Source organism: Patagioenas fasciata, chromosome 1, assembly GCF_037038585.1.
Source record: "Patagioenas fasciata isolate bPatFas1 chromosome 1, bPatFas1.hap1, whole genome shotgun sequence".
Taxonomy (NCBI): Eukaryota; Metazoa; Chordata; class Aves; order Columbiformes; family Columbidae; genus Patagioenas; species Patagioenas fasciata.
The window spans coordinates 193,583,767-193,602,169 of NC_092520.1; the positions used below are offsets into that span (position 1 = coordinate 193,583,767).

Consider the following 18,403-nt stretch of genomic DNA (forward strand, 5'->3'; position numbering starts at 1 on the left):
AATTTACAGTATTTGTCACAGCTCCCGGAATACAATCACAGAAACAAAGACGGAATTGAGAACAAAAGGAGAGAACTTATTTGAGAAATTTAAATTTCCAACAAATTTCATAACAACTGGAAGCACATCTGCTTGTTTCAATTGATTTCAAGAAATCCTCTCTAAGTTTCTAGGTGCATAAAGAGAAGTTTAGCATTTTCAGATTTTCTTTCTTTGCAAGCTCATTGCTCAAGAAAAGGATAACAAGTTTACTGCATTTAAAAGCCTCCTAGAGAAAGGCAATCTTAGTATTCCTTCTGTTCAGCACCGGTTTCGAAAACCTTGCTCTGTCTGTCCTGTAGCTGATCCAGAATGTAGAAAGGGCAAGGAAACCTGAAGGCAAAATCAGCCAGCCCTAAGGAAGAGAGAACTCTTAAAATAAGTATGCAAACAAGAAAACCAATGGGAAGCTCTCATAAACCTAATGGCAGTTAACTCTACATTGTGTAAATAGGGAATTGAAATTCATACAAAACCTTGTAAAATACAGTACAAGTACATTCACATCATCTGTTGCTTCTTCCTTCAGCATGAATAATGAAAGATTTTGTTTTCTTTAAGGAGAGCTGTCTGTCATTATTTCAATTTCACTGTTTTTTTCAGGTAGCAATATTAAACTTCAATTAGCTATTATAGCATTTAATACTGGTGTAAATTTTGTTTTCATTTTCTTAATTAGTTTGACCATCTTCTCTCTGCAGGAACCCCATCCTTCTGGAATAAGACCTGAAAGTGGTCCCCAAGCGGGTGGAACCACACTTACCATCACTGGTACAAACCTGGCCACTGGTTCCAAGAAGGATGTTCACGTTTCAGTTGGTAGCCAGCCTTGCAATGTGTATGTACCCTGAGCAACTAACAATGCAGAGCTGTATCCTAACAAAGCACAAACCTTTTCTGGCCTTTAGAAATTGCACAAATCCATTGTCTATCTCTCCGTGACTCATCCCATGTAATGGAGCTCTGCACGTAAAGTTCAGACAGAAACGCTCCCAGAGGCTCCAGCTGGAAGAAGCAGCTGCAAAAACACAAAAGTGGGAGAACTCAGATATTAAAGAATTTGCCAGTTTTGACTTTCTCTGCTTGACTGGCTGCTCCAGATCCACCCATGCTTTCAGTCAGCATTTCCTCAGTGGTCACATATAAAATCTTGATCTTCTAGTGTCCCTTGTCTTCTAACTTCTTTTTTTCCTTTATTAATTGGTACACTTCTCCAAAAAAAAAAAAAAAAGGGGTGACACAAAGTGTGCTGGCATCACATTGTTCTTGTGTTTGTTTTCATATCCTATACCTTTTTTAAAAACCCTAGGTGATCTGAAGTGTTGTCTCCTCTCATGACTACTCAGTGCCTAGCAAAAATAGAACCCTTTTTTTTGCTTCTGGGACACTACAGTAAAGAATTCAAATCGCCATAATGTTAGTAATTGAAGACATTTCCTCTTCTTTTTCTTCTCTAATCTAGCACTGAATTTGGAGACGAGATCGTTTGCGTTACAGGACCTAATAGCAAGGTAGAAGCTGTTGAAGTCACGATGGACTATGGGGGCACGGCAATTAGTGTACCAGGGCTCTTTTCATACAGTGAGAATCCTACTGTCACCAAGTTCCTGCCAGTAAATAGCTTCAGCAGGTAATGAAATCTTTGTTGTAACTTCATTTGCTATTGGGTTAAAATATGTATAATTTATAATAAGCCTATTACGTATAGAACTGTATAGTTCATGCACATATTTAGATATGTAGAATTTGTGAACTTTCTTAACCAAAGACGATGTTTGAAAGTATTCTGTTTACCTCCAAACTTTAATCCCCACTTCAAAGCTAAATTCCCAAACCAGAAAAGGTAATGATCTTCTTTTAAATGAAGATGTCTTAAAGAAAGAGGTTTGAAGCATTCCAGGATGTCAGACAACATGATCTGTACCTTACTTACAAATCCTTATCCTGTAAGGATAACCCATATAAAAGGTTTTGAATGAAAAGGTTTCTAACAGTTCTTCTGTTCAGCTTTTAATTAGTAAGCTGGAAACAGTGGATGGTTATGGCTTGTCACCGCTTTGTGTCCTGAGGAGAAAAAGAAAAAAAAAAAAGTGTCTTTTTAGGAAATCTAGATCAGACTGCAACAGGGCTTTGAAAAGGTATGGTCTTTTCTGTGGCGGTACTCACACCCCAACTGGTAGCTGTTTCTTCTGGAAAAAAGCTCACCTAGGAGTAATTGTGAAATCAAAGAAATGTACGCCACTCGTATATATGTAGCAAAACAGCAAATTCTGTATAGAGGTGCTTGTAGCATGCGTCTGGTTTTGAGAGTCATTCTGTGACTGATACAGGGACAAACCTGTGACCTTGATTCACATTGGTCTCTGCTGTTCCCTAATATTCTGGTCTTTCTGCTTAGTGGGGTACAGTTGGCAGAGACAGACCTGATGTTTCCACTTTCAGTAAAAAGAAAAGTAACATCAAAACCTTACAAATAGGACACTAAATATAAAACTGGCCATGACTTCTCTTGGATAAATTGGTACCTGTTTCCTCGAATATTGAGCAGCCACTTATATAAAATAGGATTTTATTTTAATATTTGCTTTTGATTTTTGGTTTGAGTGGTTTTGGGGCCTGGAGAGTTTTTTTGGTAGATCAATAGTGATTTACCCCAGAGGATTTAAGAGACTTCTTTTTTTTTTTTTCTCTATATAAACTGAAGCTTAATTTAATGGATTGCCTTGAGGATTGCTGTCCTTCTAAATCCATGTTACTTCAATGATTTTAGTTATCACTGGCAACTTGCATCCCGTCTTCTTATTATTGGAATGCATTTTTTTTAAACATTGTGTTGCAAATTAAAGGGAATAGAGAAGCTGGGTCCCTACAGACCTGTGGAAAATACACTTTCACCTTTGTGTGTATGATAGGTGGAGAGGTTTTAAGAAAAACATTGGAGAAGTAAAGCACACAAAGATAGGCATCAATGAAAAGCCACAAATACTGGCAAAGCATTTTGTATGTCTTTATTCTGCTGGTTTAAAGTAAGTTTGTAGTTGACATTGCTGCTTTTAAATGCTGTGGTCATCAACAGCTTTAACAGAAGCCCGTTGTGTAGGACATCTAATTGTCATATAGGCATTAGGTAGCTGTTTCCAGTGGAAGTAGTAGTGGTGCAGGATTAAACAGTCTACAGCTCTGGTAGTTTGTCAATGACTTGACTTCTTTTTTAATTCTGCCTTTCAGTGGAGGGAGAAATATTACAGTAACTGGAACCGGTTTTGAGCTCATCCAGAGTTTCTCGTTGGTGGTGTATGCAGAGCGTCCAGAAGCAGGGAAAATGAACCTCAAAAGGGTAATTTTCTTTCTTTCTTCCCAAAAGGAATCACAAACACATAATCTGTTCAAAAAATGCATCTAAGTTTGTCCACTGGGCTTTGCTGGGCTTGGAGTCAAATAAGGTTTGAACAGTTTTCTGGATCTGTTCAGGGTTTCTGTGGAAGAGCTTACTTGCTGTCTTGACTTACACTCACTTGTACCTTTGCAGTCTTCTACTTTAAAATTCTTTTAATTTAATATGGGTAAGGATAGAAGAATTAAGCTGTGAGTGGTAAACTGGATGTATTTCAGAATTTGAAAGTGTTTGTTTTTGCTTTATCTTTCTCCTTCTTCTACCCCTGCAAGCTTTGTCTGAAACAGGACCCAGATCCAGACAATGCTGAGTACTCAGCTTTGCACAGTCAGTGCCTTTTATTTTCTCACACCTTAGTGAACTGAGTTGTCTTTTCTTTCTTGCTTCATGCATATTCCACCTATAGCATGTTCACAAAAAGCTGAGAAAAATAAAGGTATTAAAAAACCCAAACCCTTCTTTCATCTCATGTTAAGAACTGACATTACCAATAGTCTCCATCTCCCACTATACTGAATGAAGATCACAATTAATTGCAATGATTGAGGATTTAAAAGTGATCTTCCAATAAGAACATTATAAGACTTTTTCTCATGCTGGCTTTTTAATTTAAGACTGTCTTGTGATCCATACGGTGTTGGTAGTCTGCGTGTTTTGTATTATATACATGATTCAACTTTCAGAGTATGCTAACGCCAGCCGAATTTGGGTCCATCAGAACCCTATCCTTAAAGAATTTGAAGAGGAAAACCGCCTATATTTCTTAAGCCATAATCTGCAAGTTGTAATTATCTTCATAACCTTAACTCCCAGCACAATCCTCAAGTCTATTTTAGCATTCTCAACAGTGTTTATCAACATTTCTCAGGACCCTCCTTATCTATGTTTGGCATCTTCTCAGCACATTTGCTAAAGTCAGCATTATGTACAGCACCCATTGTTGGTTAAGACTAGAAACTTTTCTAATCTTTTGTTTTGCATCCATGTATATGGGAATATCAGAAAAGTGTGGGAGGAGCTATCAAACGGCATTTCTCAAAGTGAGAAACTGAGGTGGCGATAGAAATGTTGAAGTGTTGTTGGCTATAGTTCGTGTTACTGAATGATTGAAGGACTTTCTAGGATAAAAACATCTGTGTAATTGGGGATGGAAGACAGGTTGAATTGTTACCATGAGCAGTTGATTGACAATTGGTTAATTGATTGACAGTTGGTTAATTTAATTCCGAAATTTCACTTACTAATTGTACTGAATTTCAGCGAAGTATTTTACAGTGCCAGTAGGAGAGAATCTACCTGAGATACTTAATGGTACAGAAGATGATCTAGATTTAAAACTGCCATTTTAACCTCTTAATCTTCGAGCAATTTAATGATATCAGCTCAGTGTGGTCCAGGGCCATAGAATTTGGTGGCAATGGAAACGGGTTGTAGCCTAAGCTTTTTCTTCAGACAGCTGCTAGAATGTAGTGAATCAACAATTGATTCCCATCAACAAATTAGTTTCATTTTCTTTTTTGGAAAATACCTTATACTGTGTTATTTCTGCTCTATGGAGAGAATAAAATCCAGTGGGTTTATTTCTACAGTGTGAAGTTATCAGCAGTTATGTACAGGAATGAGTCAAACTATAAAATCTACATGTTCTTCTTGTCTTGTTTCTTACAGTTTGATGGAAAGGATGTTACAAGACTCAATGAAACTACAGTGGTTTTTTCTTCCCCACCAATACTGGAAGACCCAGAAAACTATAACATTACCACTATTATCCTAATGGATCATTATAATTTGGTTGTAAAAAATGAAAGCCATTCCTTTGCCTATGTTGCAGACCCAACCTTTGAAAACTTCACAGATGGCATCAAAAAACAAGTCAACAAACTTATCAATGCAAAGGTAAACTTGTCAAGAGGTGATGGTTGCTCAGTTTGTCCTTGAAGCATATATGGCATTTTTCCTTCCTTGATTGAACCCTTAACAGCTGTCAGGTACCATACCCAAAATGCTTGGCAGACTCCCTTACCTGTGCTAGATAATGAACGTTGTCGGTTCCCCTTTCCTCCCCAGCCCCTGCTTTTCAGAGGTAGTCGCTATCTTTTTAGCCATACTTAGGGTTTCCTGGGGATGCCCTCTCCTGCTGGGCCTGACATTTGGAAATGCCCTCTGCCACAGAGCTCCCAAGGACTGGAGAGGACATCTCACACCAGGAAGGAGTGAAATTGCGTAATTCCCAACCACTCTGCTCTTCTGTTCCCTGCAGTGCAAATCACATCTCCTGCTAAAAGTGACCCAAATGGAAAGCTGCAACTTGGAACTTCTTGTCTCCCGAAACTTTGCAATGATTACTTAGCCTTGTATTTTCTGTCTAGGGCAGTAACCTGAACAAAGCCATGACAATAGACGAGGCCCAGGCTTTTGTGGGTGACGAGCCTTGCAACATAAAAACACTAACTGAAACGGACTTATATTGTGAGCCACCAGAAGTACAGCCTCAACCAAAGAAACGGCAGAAGAGAGATACCATCAATAACCTTCCTGAATTCATCGTAGGTTACCTTTTCAATAGAATTTAATATCATATACCAGTGACATGGACACAGTGCTTCTTAATTGAAGTTGTTTGTTCTCCAAAGTTTTTGTAGTACCATGAAGAAACTCCTTGTAGTTCTTTCTTCCTCCAGCTTCTGCCTGCTGTCTCAAAGATGTCACACATAAAGAGTAGTCCCAAGCTGCCAAATGCCTTCTACCTTCATTACAGAGGAATGTAAAATCGTAGCTAGACAGGCTGGGGATTTTTCTTCCTCTCTAAGCAAAATAAAATTGCTTCATGGAATAAAGTGCTAGTGACCTGAATTCAGTATAAAGTATTCAAAAATGTTTCCTTTCTTTGGCAGTTTGAGCTAGAAATTCACTTAGTAAGAATAACTAAAAATATAGAGCACAACTGAGAAGTGGAGCACTGTCCATTTGCACTTTTTTAGACAAATGTCTGTGCTTACCTAATTAGGTGAAATTTGGACTCCGGGAATGGATCCTTGGAAGGGTGGAATATGATACACGTGTGAGTGACATCCCACTGCATCTTATTTTGCCACTGGTACTCATTCCTATGCTAGCAATCATCGCCATTTCTATCATGTGTTACAGGTAAGTTCCTTTAATTAGGTGTTTTTTCTGTCCTAAAGCTTTCAAAGTACTACCTGATTGTTTTCAGCTCAGTCTACAGAAATTATCTTAATCTTTTTTATGAGCCACCGAGTTAAGAAAGGCAGTTACAGCTGGAAATATGTATGAGCACCAGTTTATTCCTCTCACGCACACCAAATTCCTTGGTGTCAGTCAGCCCAGTCCATCCTTTATACATAAGCACAACAATTGGTCCCAGGCTTGCCAAGTGCACAATTGCAGTCTGAGTTGCACACATACATTCTTAAAATGGCAGGTAAAGTGCCTTTTGTGAAGGAGATAACTTATTCTATATACATATCCATCAGCGTTTACGCAGGCTCAGTCAGCACTGTAGGTCTGAGCTGGATGGATTTGGCTAAGGGGTCATTTTGGCCTTTCCAGCTGAGGTAAGTGTTACCCACACACAAATTTCATGATTCACGGTGACATTCATGCTTCACAAAGGGCCAGAACAATGTCTGTATTTCACTTAAGACCTGCTTAGCCCGATTTTAAGGTTCATAATGAGGGCCTCACACTGTCCCTCAGAAGGAAGTGCATTTCACTCTTATGGTGCCTATCAGTGCAGCCAAGGCCGTGCTGACGTACACGCTGTACAGCACTGATGCGCTCATGGACCTCCTGCAACCTTCTCAGCTCAGACCCAGACACACTCCTGGGTGGCTCAGCGCCAGCACAGGACATGTTGCAAGAAATCCCTGTTCAGTACATACAAATCGAGCTTCTGTACTTAATATGTGATTGAAAGCATTTGTAACTACTGCTTATGGGATTTTAAGTCACTGGCCCAAGTGCGCTTTGAAGCAGCAGACCCGTGATGGTGGCAGGCTGATTTACATGGAATGAAGACTTGGTCCACTGTTGCTGTTCTTCTCCTCCATTTTCTTTCTGCTGCCAGTGTTTAAAAAGAAATCAAAACCAGGAAAATGTTCTCCAGTCCTTCGGCTTCCCACTCAGAGCTGTTGCAAAGTAATTTCTTTTGCAGTTTGTAACTTTTAAAAAATTTTATCTCTATTCCATAAAGACGCAAGAGCCAACAAGCAGAACGCGAGTATGAGAAAATTAAATCACAACTTGAAGGCCTGGAGGAGAGTGTCAGAGATCGATGCAAGAAGGAATTCACAGGTATGACAGATATTTGCACACCTGTGGGTCCTCTTGAGCAATCAGAAGATGGGCTGGAGCAGTGGTGCTAGGTTGCTAAAACTGACTTCTGGGAGTAAATAATTAGATCTTTTAAGTCTTGATTACTGGCATTGACATACAGCAGATATTTTGTTATTGCATGTGAAAGCTGTAAATAAAATAAAACAGGGACCTGAGGGTATTAAAGAAAATTGATAGTTTTAGTCTAAAGGAATCACAGAGTTAACAACTGGGAAATAGAAACTAGTTGAGATTGAGGCTACAAGCCATTAATGTCAGCAGCCATTGATATGGGGGAAAGAATGTTTTATAGTGGCTAATCATGCACTTAGTGTTTAACACAATGGCTGTATGTGCCAAGTATGCATATTAAAAACTGTTTTCAGAGCTGCAAAATTTATTTGCAGCAATCAGCATACAAAGGGATAATTTGGCAAGCTTGCCACAAAGAAATAACATTTTGCCTTGTTTATCGTGGGAAAACCTTAAGCCTGATTTGAGAAGCTAGCTAATTGTTCTGTGTAAATGTAGAGGCATCATCCCAGGGAAGGCAGCGGGAGGTGTAAAGGCTCAGCATTTCTACATGTTGAACTACTCATTGTAATGCTTAAATTAGGCATCTGAGTGCAAACATTGCAAATATTGGCCTAAATGATTACCATGAAATGTCACCTCATTATCTGAATTATGCTTGCTGTTGGGTCATGTTAAAATAATCTCTACTGAAAAAACAAAACAAAATACGTTTTTCTTTCTAAAGAGAAATACATTTTTTTCATATTGACCCATGCTAAAATGCAGGAATGAATTTAACAGCAATTTCAGGTTAGAGAAGATTTGGGCCATGCTGGAAGCCACTCCCAGTCTTGTTTTTCTGGCATTTCTGGGACAGGGTGTTCTTTTCTCATACCAGCTTGCTTTCTCTGGAAAACCAGCTCCTTCCAGGTTCTGGACACAAACCAGAAGTAGATGTTTGAATCAAGAACTATTCCCAAATGGGCTTCATTGCAAAATGCATTTTCAACTATGAGAGGATCAATCAAGGTTAACAGCCCTCTCTCCCCACCTCTCCCATGCAACTCCATACCTATTTCTGAAAGGAGAAGGTGCTTGTCTCTTGCTGACACCCCTTGGAGGGGCTACAGGCTCCTGATGCCTGTTCAGTTGAAGGCTTCCTCTCTGCTCCACCAAGGAGAATGTGCAGCCCAGGAGTCATCCACTTCCTAAACTGCATCCACCTTGGCTGACAGTAAAATGAAACACTGAAGCCAAAACACATTCTGGATCCATACTGTGAAACCATTACGTCAACAACACAAAGTGTGGACAGACCAGAACACATGGGACCAAAGATAACCAGGAAAAGGGATGTCAGGGGGGACATACAAATTCCACAAAGCTGAAAACCACAAGGTGCTTTCTCCCTTAGCTTTGCTGAATGCTATAAAACAAGGAGGTGAATGAATAAGAGAGAGAAAATTGCAGAGACAATAGGTCACTATATTAATTAACATAGTATCCTAGTCAATTGGCAATATTGGGTAATTGGAAAGCCTTCAGCTAGAACAGCAGCTCCAAAGGACGGTTCCCCTTTTAAGAACTTCAGGGTTTTTGAGTCTCACAGAAATGTTTCCATCACTTTCAATGAACCATTTAACCTTCTTCCTTCCTGCCATCACCTTCCTTCCAGTTAAATTAGTGTACCTCACACTTTGAACCTTTCTTTCCTTGATTGCTGTGTGTTTTTAAAAAGTACTTTGATACTACCTAGACTCGGAATAGAATGTGCACTGGAAAACAAAACAAAACAGAAAAACAATATTGCAGTGTCTGGTTTTGGCTCTGTGCTACAATCCTACATTAGTGTATGTGAACTCACCCAGATGTCCATTAAGGTCCTTTTTCAGGTAGGGAGCAACAAGGAAACCATCTGTGCTAAAGGCAATTATCCTCATGCCGCCATAGGATTACCTGTGGACATAGTTATCAGGATAATTAGTAGAAATAGCCAGGGAAAATGTGAGGTAAAGTAGAGTTTTTGGTGTTGAGTTGCTTTTTCTCCATTACAAGGCACCTAAAGAGATTGTGTTGCCTAAAAAAGCTGTAGGCTTTTGTTTAAATGAACCTTTAAACTGTATTGCGTATTCCAGATCTAATGATAGAGATGGAGGATCAGACAAATGATATCAATGAAGCTGGAATCCCAGTACTGGACTACAAAACCTACACAGACAGGGTCTTCTTCTTGCCCTCCAAAGACGGAGAGAAAGACGTGATGATTACAGGGAAGCTGGATATTCCCGAGGCCCGACGGCAGACGGTGGAGCAGGCTTTGAACCAGTTCTCCAACCTCCTCAATAGCAAATCATTTCTTATTAATGTGAGTACTGAAGTAGATTCACCTCATCTCTTAGCTAGGCATAGCTGTGTGCAAGACAGTAGGTTTGCAAGCACAACTGAACCAAAACTATTAAAAATACGTTATTTTCATATGATTCTGGTTCCACAGTAACCACTGCAGATATGGGGCATCAGAGCCAGAGCTTCCTGGTGAGGCAGAGTGGCAAGATCATATTTCTGTGCCAGGTGACATAGTACGGAGTTAGTCAACATTGCAGTGGCTGTAGGAAAATAGATATTACCCAATCTGGCATAAAAACTGAGGTTAGATTTGGTTTAACCTTTTAAGAAATGTGATCAGAGAGCGCTGATTCCATCCCGGGAGTCACCTGCAGGCAGCGTCTGCTGGGTCTGTCCCAGAGAGGCAGAAGCTCCTCAAGTGGCCTCTTCATCAAGATTGATGAGTGCTCACAGCAGCTCTGAAGAGACTTCTAATTGCTTCTCTCAAAAACTGAGGCTGATTGTCAGACACCTAAATATAGATTTAAGCTTCTAACTTTTTCTTCTGTTTTATATGAGGCTCCTTTGCCGCGCTAGTTAATGGCAGCATTACAGTTTGTGGCAGATGAGATAACGTTCCCAGATGTACTTAGTGTCTTTGTAATTTGATGTGAAAGGACTGGGAATTTGGGGGAGGGGAAACTGATTTTCTCTTTTAAAAAATTGTCACAGAACACCTTTTTTTCATTTAATTAAAGCATCCTTTTTAGGTAAGGTTCCAGTTAGAGTATATAAGCATTCCTTGACTTAGTCTAGTACACTGTGTGTGTATCTAAAAACAAATTTTAGGCAGCATTTTCTTGTAATTAGTTTTTTCAAACTTCCAAAAACTTTTCCATTCTGTGCTTAGATTAATATTAAAATAATATTGCTTGCCTTCTTAGTGCAGACAAGTGTTAAGGTTCTTCAGAAAGCTGTCATCTCACTTGATTTTACATTTGTTCTCTGTTTCAGTTTATTCACACGCTGGAAAACCAAAGGGAGTTCTCTGCTCGAGCTAAAGTGTATTTTGCATCTTTACTGACAGTTGCTTTACATGGAAAACTAGAATACTATACTGACATCATGAGGACGCTGTTCTTAGAACTGATGGAGCAGTATGTTGTGGCCAAAAACCCAAAGCTGATGCTAAGAAGGTCTGAATGATTGTCATATTTTTTGGTAGTTCTTTGTTTTTCTGTAAATATGTTTCTTCTGCCATGTGGCTGTATTAAAATGCCAGCTATCTGTGCAAGTCAGAAATAACTTGGTCCAAGCATCCTAGGAGGACAAGCTTAACAGGAAAAGCTGTCCAAGGCACAGGCAGAACTGCTGGCTACAGACTTCCTTATTCAAATACTGTAGTGTAGAATGTGTATTGAGATTACTGAAACATCTGCATTACTTCAAAATACAATACTGAACATTTAATTTACGTTTAAATCTAATTTTATTCCAAATGATCTAGCATTTATACCACACATCATCTCCGTAATGAGTACACATAATCAGTTTGCATTGTGCATTCAGGGAGGGCTCTAGTGTTTTTAACCCTATTGTTATCCCAAATAAATTACTAAAGACTTGGGTCTATGTATGTTGTAGCTTTGTAATCTCTAAGTTATTTCCCAGTAACTGCACAACTGAGTTAATTTTGTAGCTCTTACAGTGTAGACCCAATTGAAGATTTTGCATAAAGGATGTGTGCTTTTCAGTAATGAGCTGAGGTACCCAGGAATGATGAGCAACACAAAGCACTTATCCTAAAGCAAGTACGTGCTCTCAAGACTCTATAGGGAAATCATTGCATTAGGAGAGTACATGCATTTAAGCATGTACAAATATTATATTTCAAGCAAGCAATGTTTTTCTTTAAAACTTTGTCATTAAGTACCCTTACCGTACTTGGGTTGGTTTTTTTTCAGATCTGAAACAGTTGTTGAGAGAATGTTGTCTAACTGGATGTCTATTTGTTTATATCAGTACCTCAAGGTAAGAGTTGAAGTCTATTGCCTGTTTGGTTTGGTATTTTTTTTATCAATAATACGTAAACATGCTGCATTGAGTGTATCTTTTGGGTTTGCTTTATTTTATTTCCTTTCCTTTGAACAGGACAATGCTGGGGAGCCTCTTTATAAATTGTTCAAAGCTATCAAACATCAGGTAGAAAAAGGCCCAGTGGATGCTGTACTAAAGAAAGCCAAGTATACGTTGAATGACACAGGCTTACTGGGAGATGATGTAGAGTATACGCAGTTGGTAAGTGGAGCCTGATTAATATATTATAAAATATTTTTTCTTTTACAATTAAATCCTGTAGTTTTGAGTATGTACAAACTTTTCTGGACTACTGTGACCTGCGTAGAAATTCTGGTCATGGGCAGGACTGTTGACAGTTTGACCAAAGCAGGCCTCCAAGCAGGAAAATAGAATTATAGAGTGTCTTCTAAGTGTTAAATCTAACTCCTGCCACTGTAGAATCCATTTCAGTAAATCCCTTTCATAATTTTCAAGGTCTGTCTAAACAGTGATAGAGGTATCTGGCTCCTTCCCTTTTCCTATCTAAATCAACTGACAACTGATTTTTGCAGAATTCTTTCACTAACATTATGCTTGAACTTCAGATTGTTTTTCTCCCTTGTTGTTACTGCTCGTCAGTGTATCAAACATCATTGTAGAGATCATTTTACTAGTACCCCAGGATGAGCTCCTCTACAGTCCTGTGAGATGGCTCTGCAGTCTTCAGAACACCTTATGAACCAATTTCTGCATTTTTTCCTCTTTGAGTCAAACTCTCTTGAACATGAGCAGCCCAGCTGGCATTGGAAGGGGGTTTTTCCACCTACGGAAATAACTCCCTACAGTGATGAGGGGAAGCTGCCTCTGCAGGCAGCTCTGGAGACCCATGTTAGATGCTTCAAGTAGGTTGAAGTGGACATCCCTGACCGAGGTGTTCCCCTCTGAGCTCCACCACTCCTTGAATCTGATCACTAGTGCCATGGCCCAGTTCTGTTATGAATTCTGCTTTGAATTAATTCTGTTCACTGCCACAAATTTCCAGCACTTTTTCAACCAGACTCCAGCACATGGATTCACTGTCTTTTTAAAAAACTGAAGCAGGCAACCCTTTAGCTGTTTAGGGAGCATAAATTCTAGTTTTACTCTGACAGTCTTGCTGATTTAATTCAGGATACAGTGTAATCAATACCAAAGATGCACAGACTGTCCTTCAAAAACCAACACAGGATTTTTTTTCCCTTTCTGGTTTCTCTTTTATTGACATGTTAAGAGCCATTTGTGGTTGTCTCCAACAGAGAAAGATGCAGTGACATATCTGCAGTGTGGGAAGAGAAACTTAATAAGAAACTTTATTAAGTCCTGGTTAAAAAACAAACAAAAAAAAAATCACAGTTTTGTGTATTCTGAAGGGATGCTGATGGGAGGGCTGACGTGAGAAGGTTGCTGTAGGACTTTCACTCACAGAATCACTAGACTGTGACCTAGACTGCCTCGAGGAAAGGGTGTGCTGGGCAAGAAGAAATATTTTAAGTTCATTTGATATTTTGGGGATTAGTTGAGTTGTCATCTTCGTATCTGAACTGAAAAGAGCTACCCATAGAAACCACACTGACTGGCAATGCTGGGGTTTTTTTCTCTTGTGTATGGAGAACAAAATTTACTTGCAGTATACATCGTGTAAGACTTAATGGCAATAATTCTTTATTCAGTCTGTTTCTTTTCACAAAAAAAAGCCAGTGCCTGCAATTAAGCTAAATGAATGCAATGTGAAAGCAGAAAATTTGTGTATGCAATCAGATGTGGGCACAACAAGCTTACTAGCTAGATATTAAACATTATAACTTTGCACAGTAGCAGTATTTGGTCCACATTTCCAGATTTCCCCTTGAAGATTTTATGTGTATATATGCATGGAAGATTATGAGATATATGTATATATATGCATGATGAAAGATTATGAAGGGGATTACTATAAATTATTGGACTCTTTGGCATGATGATGACATTGTTGTGGTAACTGTGAACAGATAGGGAGCATTTGTGCACCAAGGTAGGTTAAAGCATGAGTTAATTAGTTCACTTCTGCCTGAAAGTGAGACACAGTGGGAAAGTACGGTATAGAGCAGTTGTCTGCTCTCTAATTGTTCTTATTTAAAAGATGAATCTGTTTTGCATCACTGGTTACAGTGACGTGCTGCATACTGAACCAGCAGCAAAATCATGTCTAATTACCATAAAGCTAATAGGAAAAGGAAGGTGAAATCTCATGATTAGTTTGTGAGTTCTGTCAAGGGACAGTGCAATCATGTTTAATTTGACTGCCGTATGGCGTAGTTTTTCCTCCCTGTTTAAAAATACCAGACATGCAAGTTTATTTCTGAGGTTTGAGATGATAAATCCAGGCATTGTGGTTGGCAGGACTGTACATATCCAAGAGCTGCAATGCTTTGGATGTGCCTGGCCTGCAAAGCTACCTGGCTGGGAAAAGGTCCATGAGGGCTCTGAGCTGTTGTACTGATTCAGCCAGTGAAAAAAAAAAAGCAGAGGCTTTTCATAACATCTATTTGATCTTGGTGGTTTTCTTGCTTCTGAGGATGTTTCCTGGCCATCGTTTTCTCATCTGCTTTTGTCTGTATTAAAACTGACGCTTATTTAGCAAAGCTACTCTTTAAAAAAATTACTCTAGATTTAGAAAATTACAGCCTTTCAAGAAATTCTGTTTTACATTTAAAAAAACAGGTCAATACTATCAGAAGACAGTAATATTTTAGAACTAGTATGAACACTTAGGTATGTTTCCTGGAGTTATTGTGACAACAGTAGCAGTAAATGAAGTCTTCAAACACACAAGATTATATAATTGTCTTTGATATATGTATATGTGTGTGCAACTATGTGTATTTGTATATATCTAATGAACAGCTGGTCACAGGAGGTGAAGTTACAGGAGCTGAACAAGTCACTACTCATCACTTGAATCACGTTAAATCACCATATGTACAGACCTTGTCCGCTCGATTTGAGAAGTAAAACCACAACCCTGAAGACAGCTCAGCAAAATGCGGTTCAAATTATTATTGAGAGCTCCTTAAATTTGAGCACTGTATTACTTGTGCTTTTCTACGTTCCAGGCTAAATGAGAAGCATGTAACTAGTCAGTGGTCTGGCTGCTTTGTTCCTGTGCATCCCTCTTTAATAAATTCCTAAGACTCAATAATAGTAGCATATTACACACGAGTAAATCTATTCTGCATCTTTGCTGTTTTGTCATAGTGGAAAGAATTAGCTGGAATTTATGATAGCTGGTTGGCTGATAACAGCGAAGGATCCCTCAAACAATCCATACTCCCATTGCAAATATGTGCTGCTGTGCAGTGATCATTGCACAGTCAATTTTAGATATTGTTTTCATTTAAAACACTGAGAGGAACATATTGAGGTAATTCAGCATTTATTTGTCTTAATAACCATGTACATTCTTTTTTTTTACAGACAGTAAATGTATATGTCCAAGATGGAGGAACCGATTCCATACCTGTGAAAGTGCTGAACTGTGATACAATATCACAAGTAAAGGAAAAGATAATAGACCAAGTCTATCGAAATCTGCCGTGTTCTCAGTGGCCAAAAGCTGAGAGTGTAGTTCTTGGTAGGTAGCTACTTTTGATACTATATTGAGCAGGTGAAACGTGTTGTGTGATTTTCTGTTTTCAAAAAAAAATGTCTATAAAACCCTTTTTTTTTAAGTTGAATTCATGTTCAGCTGGATACAGAAATGCAGCATTTTGCAGCAATCTTAATATGCATTAAAAATTAATGCTTTCTTACAGAGTTCTTTTTCCTGACTTTTAAAGTTTTGGTATACTGTCATTGGTGTGCAAAGAGCCTGTTAATGAGTGTTAGCACAAATGTATTCATGTTTGACAGAGTGAGTTTCTCAGGTACTAATTAATGTGGGAATGACAGCATGGACAATGAACTGATGGAGAAGTAATAATGCAATTTCAGAAATTCGTACTGATTTTGACTTACCTTTATGATGATTATTCAAAAGAATTATAACTTAGAGGAGCTGCACTCTTAGGAGATGATGATGAGCCACCCAGCCTCTGAAAATCATCTTCCTTGAAGGCTTTCAAAATTGCTGTTCTGTTCTTGTGAAGAAAAAAATTGATGTAACTTCAAAGGCCTAATAATCTCATAATAAAAGCTCCAATTAATAGTTTTGTAATATCTTCATTACTGCCTTAATCTGAAAGTAGAGGATGCAATTCTTGCTCTTCAGAGAATCCTAGTAAATTACCTAAAATTGCCTTTTCTATTCCATACAAAGTCATACTCCTCTATTTTGAACTGATAGCCGTTCTTATTAAGTATATTTGTAGTATTCTATGCAAAGGAATTTATGTGGAAAATAATCAAAAGTCATGCGCGTGGTTAGAAATAGTTCATGCAAACTTCTGTAATAAAACCCAAACTATCAAGCAATAGAAAACACACATCGTGGCATGTGCCAAATTGCTTCCTTTAATGTTCCACAATGCATCAGTAGGTCTCTAAACGGAAACATTCTTGGAGTAGTTATTTTTACACATGGTTAAAAACTGTTTTTTCTCATTTTAATTACCCCTTAGAGTGGCGTCCTGGTTCTACTGCACAGATCCTCTCAGACTTGGATTTAACATCCCAAAGAGATGGCAGATGGAAACGCATCAACACACTAATGCATTATAATGTAAGGAGGTGTTTCAGAGTGGTTGTTCGCATCTGTTAACTGTTCTCTAGTAATAAATAAAATCTTTATTTGTTTTTAGAGAAACTTCTGTGCTACATAAAGAATTAAAATAAATAAATAAATAAATAAGCCTAGCTCTGTATCTAGGCAGTAAAAGCTTGAGAGCGTGAAAGGCTAGGTCTAGACATATGTCACCTACATGCCGGCACTTTGGTCTCCTCATCATTACAGTGTCCAAATCCAAATTCCCCTTTGAACATTCAGAAACTCCTTTTGCTGGGTCTCGTATTCATCTCTCCTTTTCTCTACCACTTCCTACCCCTGAGAATTATCTTTGTCCTTGTTCTGCTGCTAAATAGATTTTGGGTTGGTCTGGTTTGTTCAGCAGCCCAGTGAGGAGAGCAGATGTTGATGGTTTGTACTGTCTGGTTTAGGTTTCTTCCTGTGCACTCTACCAGGCACTTCCAACCTGCTTATATTCCCTTTGTATGCTGTTTATTGCTTTCTAACAACAGATATCCTGATTAGGAAATATAGAAGTCAGTTAGTTTTCCCTCAGAAAACAGACAGGTCCAATTCCTCATGATAAACCCCATTTTTGTACAAAGGGCACCCACACTGGATTGAGGAACCTCTGAAGTCTTGGAGATGCTTTTAGCATTTCCAGTGATCTCAGAGGAGGTGTTGATGGGATCTCTTATTAAAGGAAGAGGAGAGGGTCTGTTCTGGATTGCAAAGCCCATTGCCCAAGAAGCCTTTGAAGGGCAGCATTAATCATAGGTCCAGATTCCCTGCTAAGGGTTACAGAAAATGCAGTTTAGGTGTTAAGAAAGAGGCTCAGTAATGCATACTTCTTTCAAGTTTCACTTGCTTAACCAACCTGATAGCCTTTTATGAGGACATAACGAGGTGGATAGATGATGGCAAAGCAGTGGATGTGATCTGTCTTGATTTCAGTAAAGCATTTGACAGTCTCCCACAGTATCCTTGCTGCTAAACTGAGGGAATATGGCGTGGACGATCGGGTAGTGAGGTGGAGTGTGAACTGGCTGAAGGAAAGAAGCCAGAGAGTCGTGGTCAGTGGGGCAGAGTCTAGTTGGAGGCCTGTGTCTAGTGGAGTGCCTCAAGGGTCGGTATTGGGACCAGTACTATTCAATATATTCATTAACAACTTGGATGAGGGAATAGAGTGAACTGTCAGCAAGTTTGCTGATGACACCAAGCTGGGAGGAGCGGCTGACACACCAGAAGGCTGTGCTGCCATCCAGCGGGACCTGGACAGGCTGGAGAGTGGAGCGGGGAAAAATTTAATGAAATATAACAAGGGCAAATGTAGAGTATTGCATTTGGGCAGGAACAGCCTCAGGTTCCAGCATAAGCTGGGGAACAACCTGTTAGAGAGCAGCGTAGGGGAAAGGGACCTGGGGGTTCTGGTGGACAGCAGGATGACCATGAGCCAGCACTGTGCCCTTGTGGCCAGGAAGGCCAATGGCATCCTGGGG

At 39.2% G+C, this 18,403-nt stretch overlaps 1 protein-coding gene across 9 annotated transcripts in view; it reads left to right on the forward strand.

The window, feature by feature from the left end:
- Nucleotides 1–18,403, forward strand: part of PLXNB2 (plexin B2) — a 258,102-nt gene that overhangs the window by 222,090 nt on the left and 17,609 nt on the right. For all 9 annotated transcript variants that reach the window (XR_011737046.1, XM_065831686.2, XM_065831720.2 and 6 more), the window contains 13 exons: nucleotides 741–877; nucleotides 1,502–1,669; nucleotides 3,268–3,376; nucleotides 5,102–5,329; nucleotides 5,803–5,979; nucleotides 6,441–6,580; nucleotides 7,647–7,747; nucleotides 9,919–10,148; nucleotides 11,123–11,304; nucleotides 12,073–12,139; nucleotides 12,260–12,406; nucleotides 15,659–15,815; nucleotides 16,801–16,901. Coding sequence is in view for 8 of the 9 variants with exons in the window: in XM_065831686.2 (XP_065687758.2) it covers nucleotides 741–877; nucleotides 1,502–1,669; nucleotides 3,268–3,376; nucleotides 5,102–5,329; nucleotides 5,803–5,979; nucleotides 6,441–6,580; nucleotides 7,647–7,747; nucleotides 9,919–10,148; nucleotides 11,123–11,304; nucleotides 12,073–12,139; nucleotides 12,260–12,406; nucleotides 15,659–15,815; nucleotides 16,801–16,901 (1,944 nt within the window). In the remaining variant the exon portion in view is untranslated. The remainder of the gene's footprint in view (nucleotides 1–740; nucleotides 878–1,501; nucleotides 1,670–3,267; nucleotides 3,377–5,101; nucleotides 5,330–5,802; nucleotides 5,980–6,440; nucleotides 6,581–7,646; nucleotides 7,748–9,918; nucleotides 10,149–11,122; nucleotides 11,305–12,072; nucleotides 12,140–12,259; nucleotides 12,407–15,658; nucleotides 15,816–16,800; nucleotides 16,902–18,403) is intronic.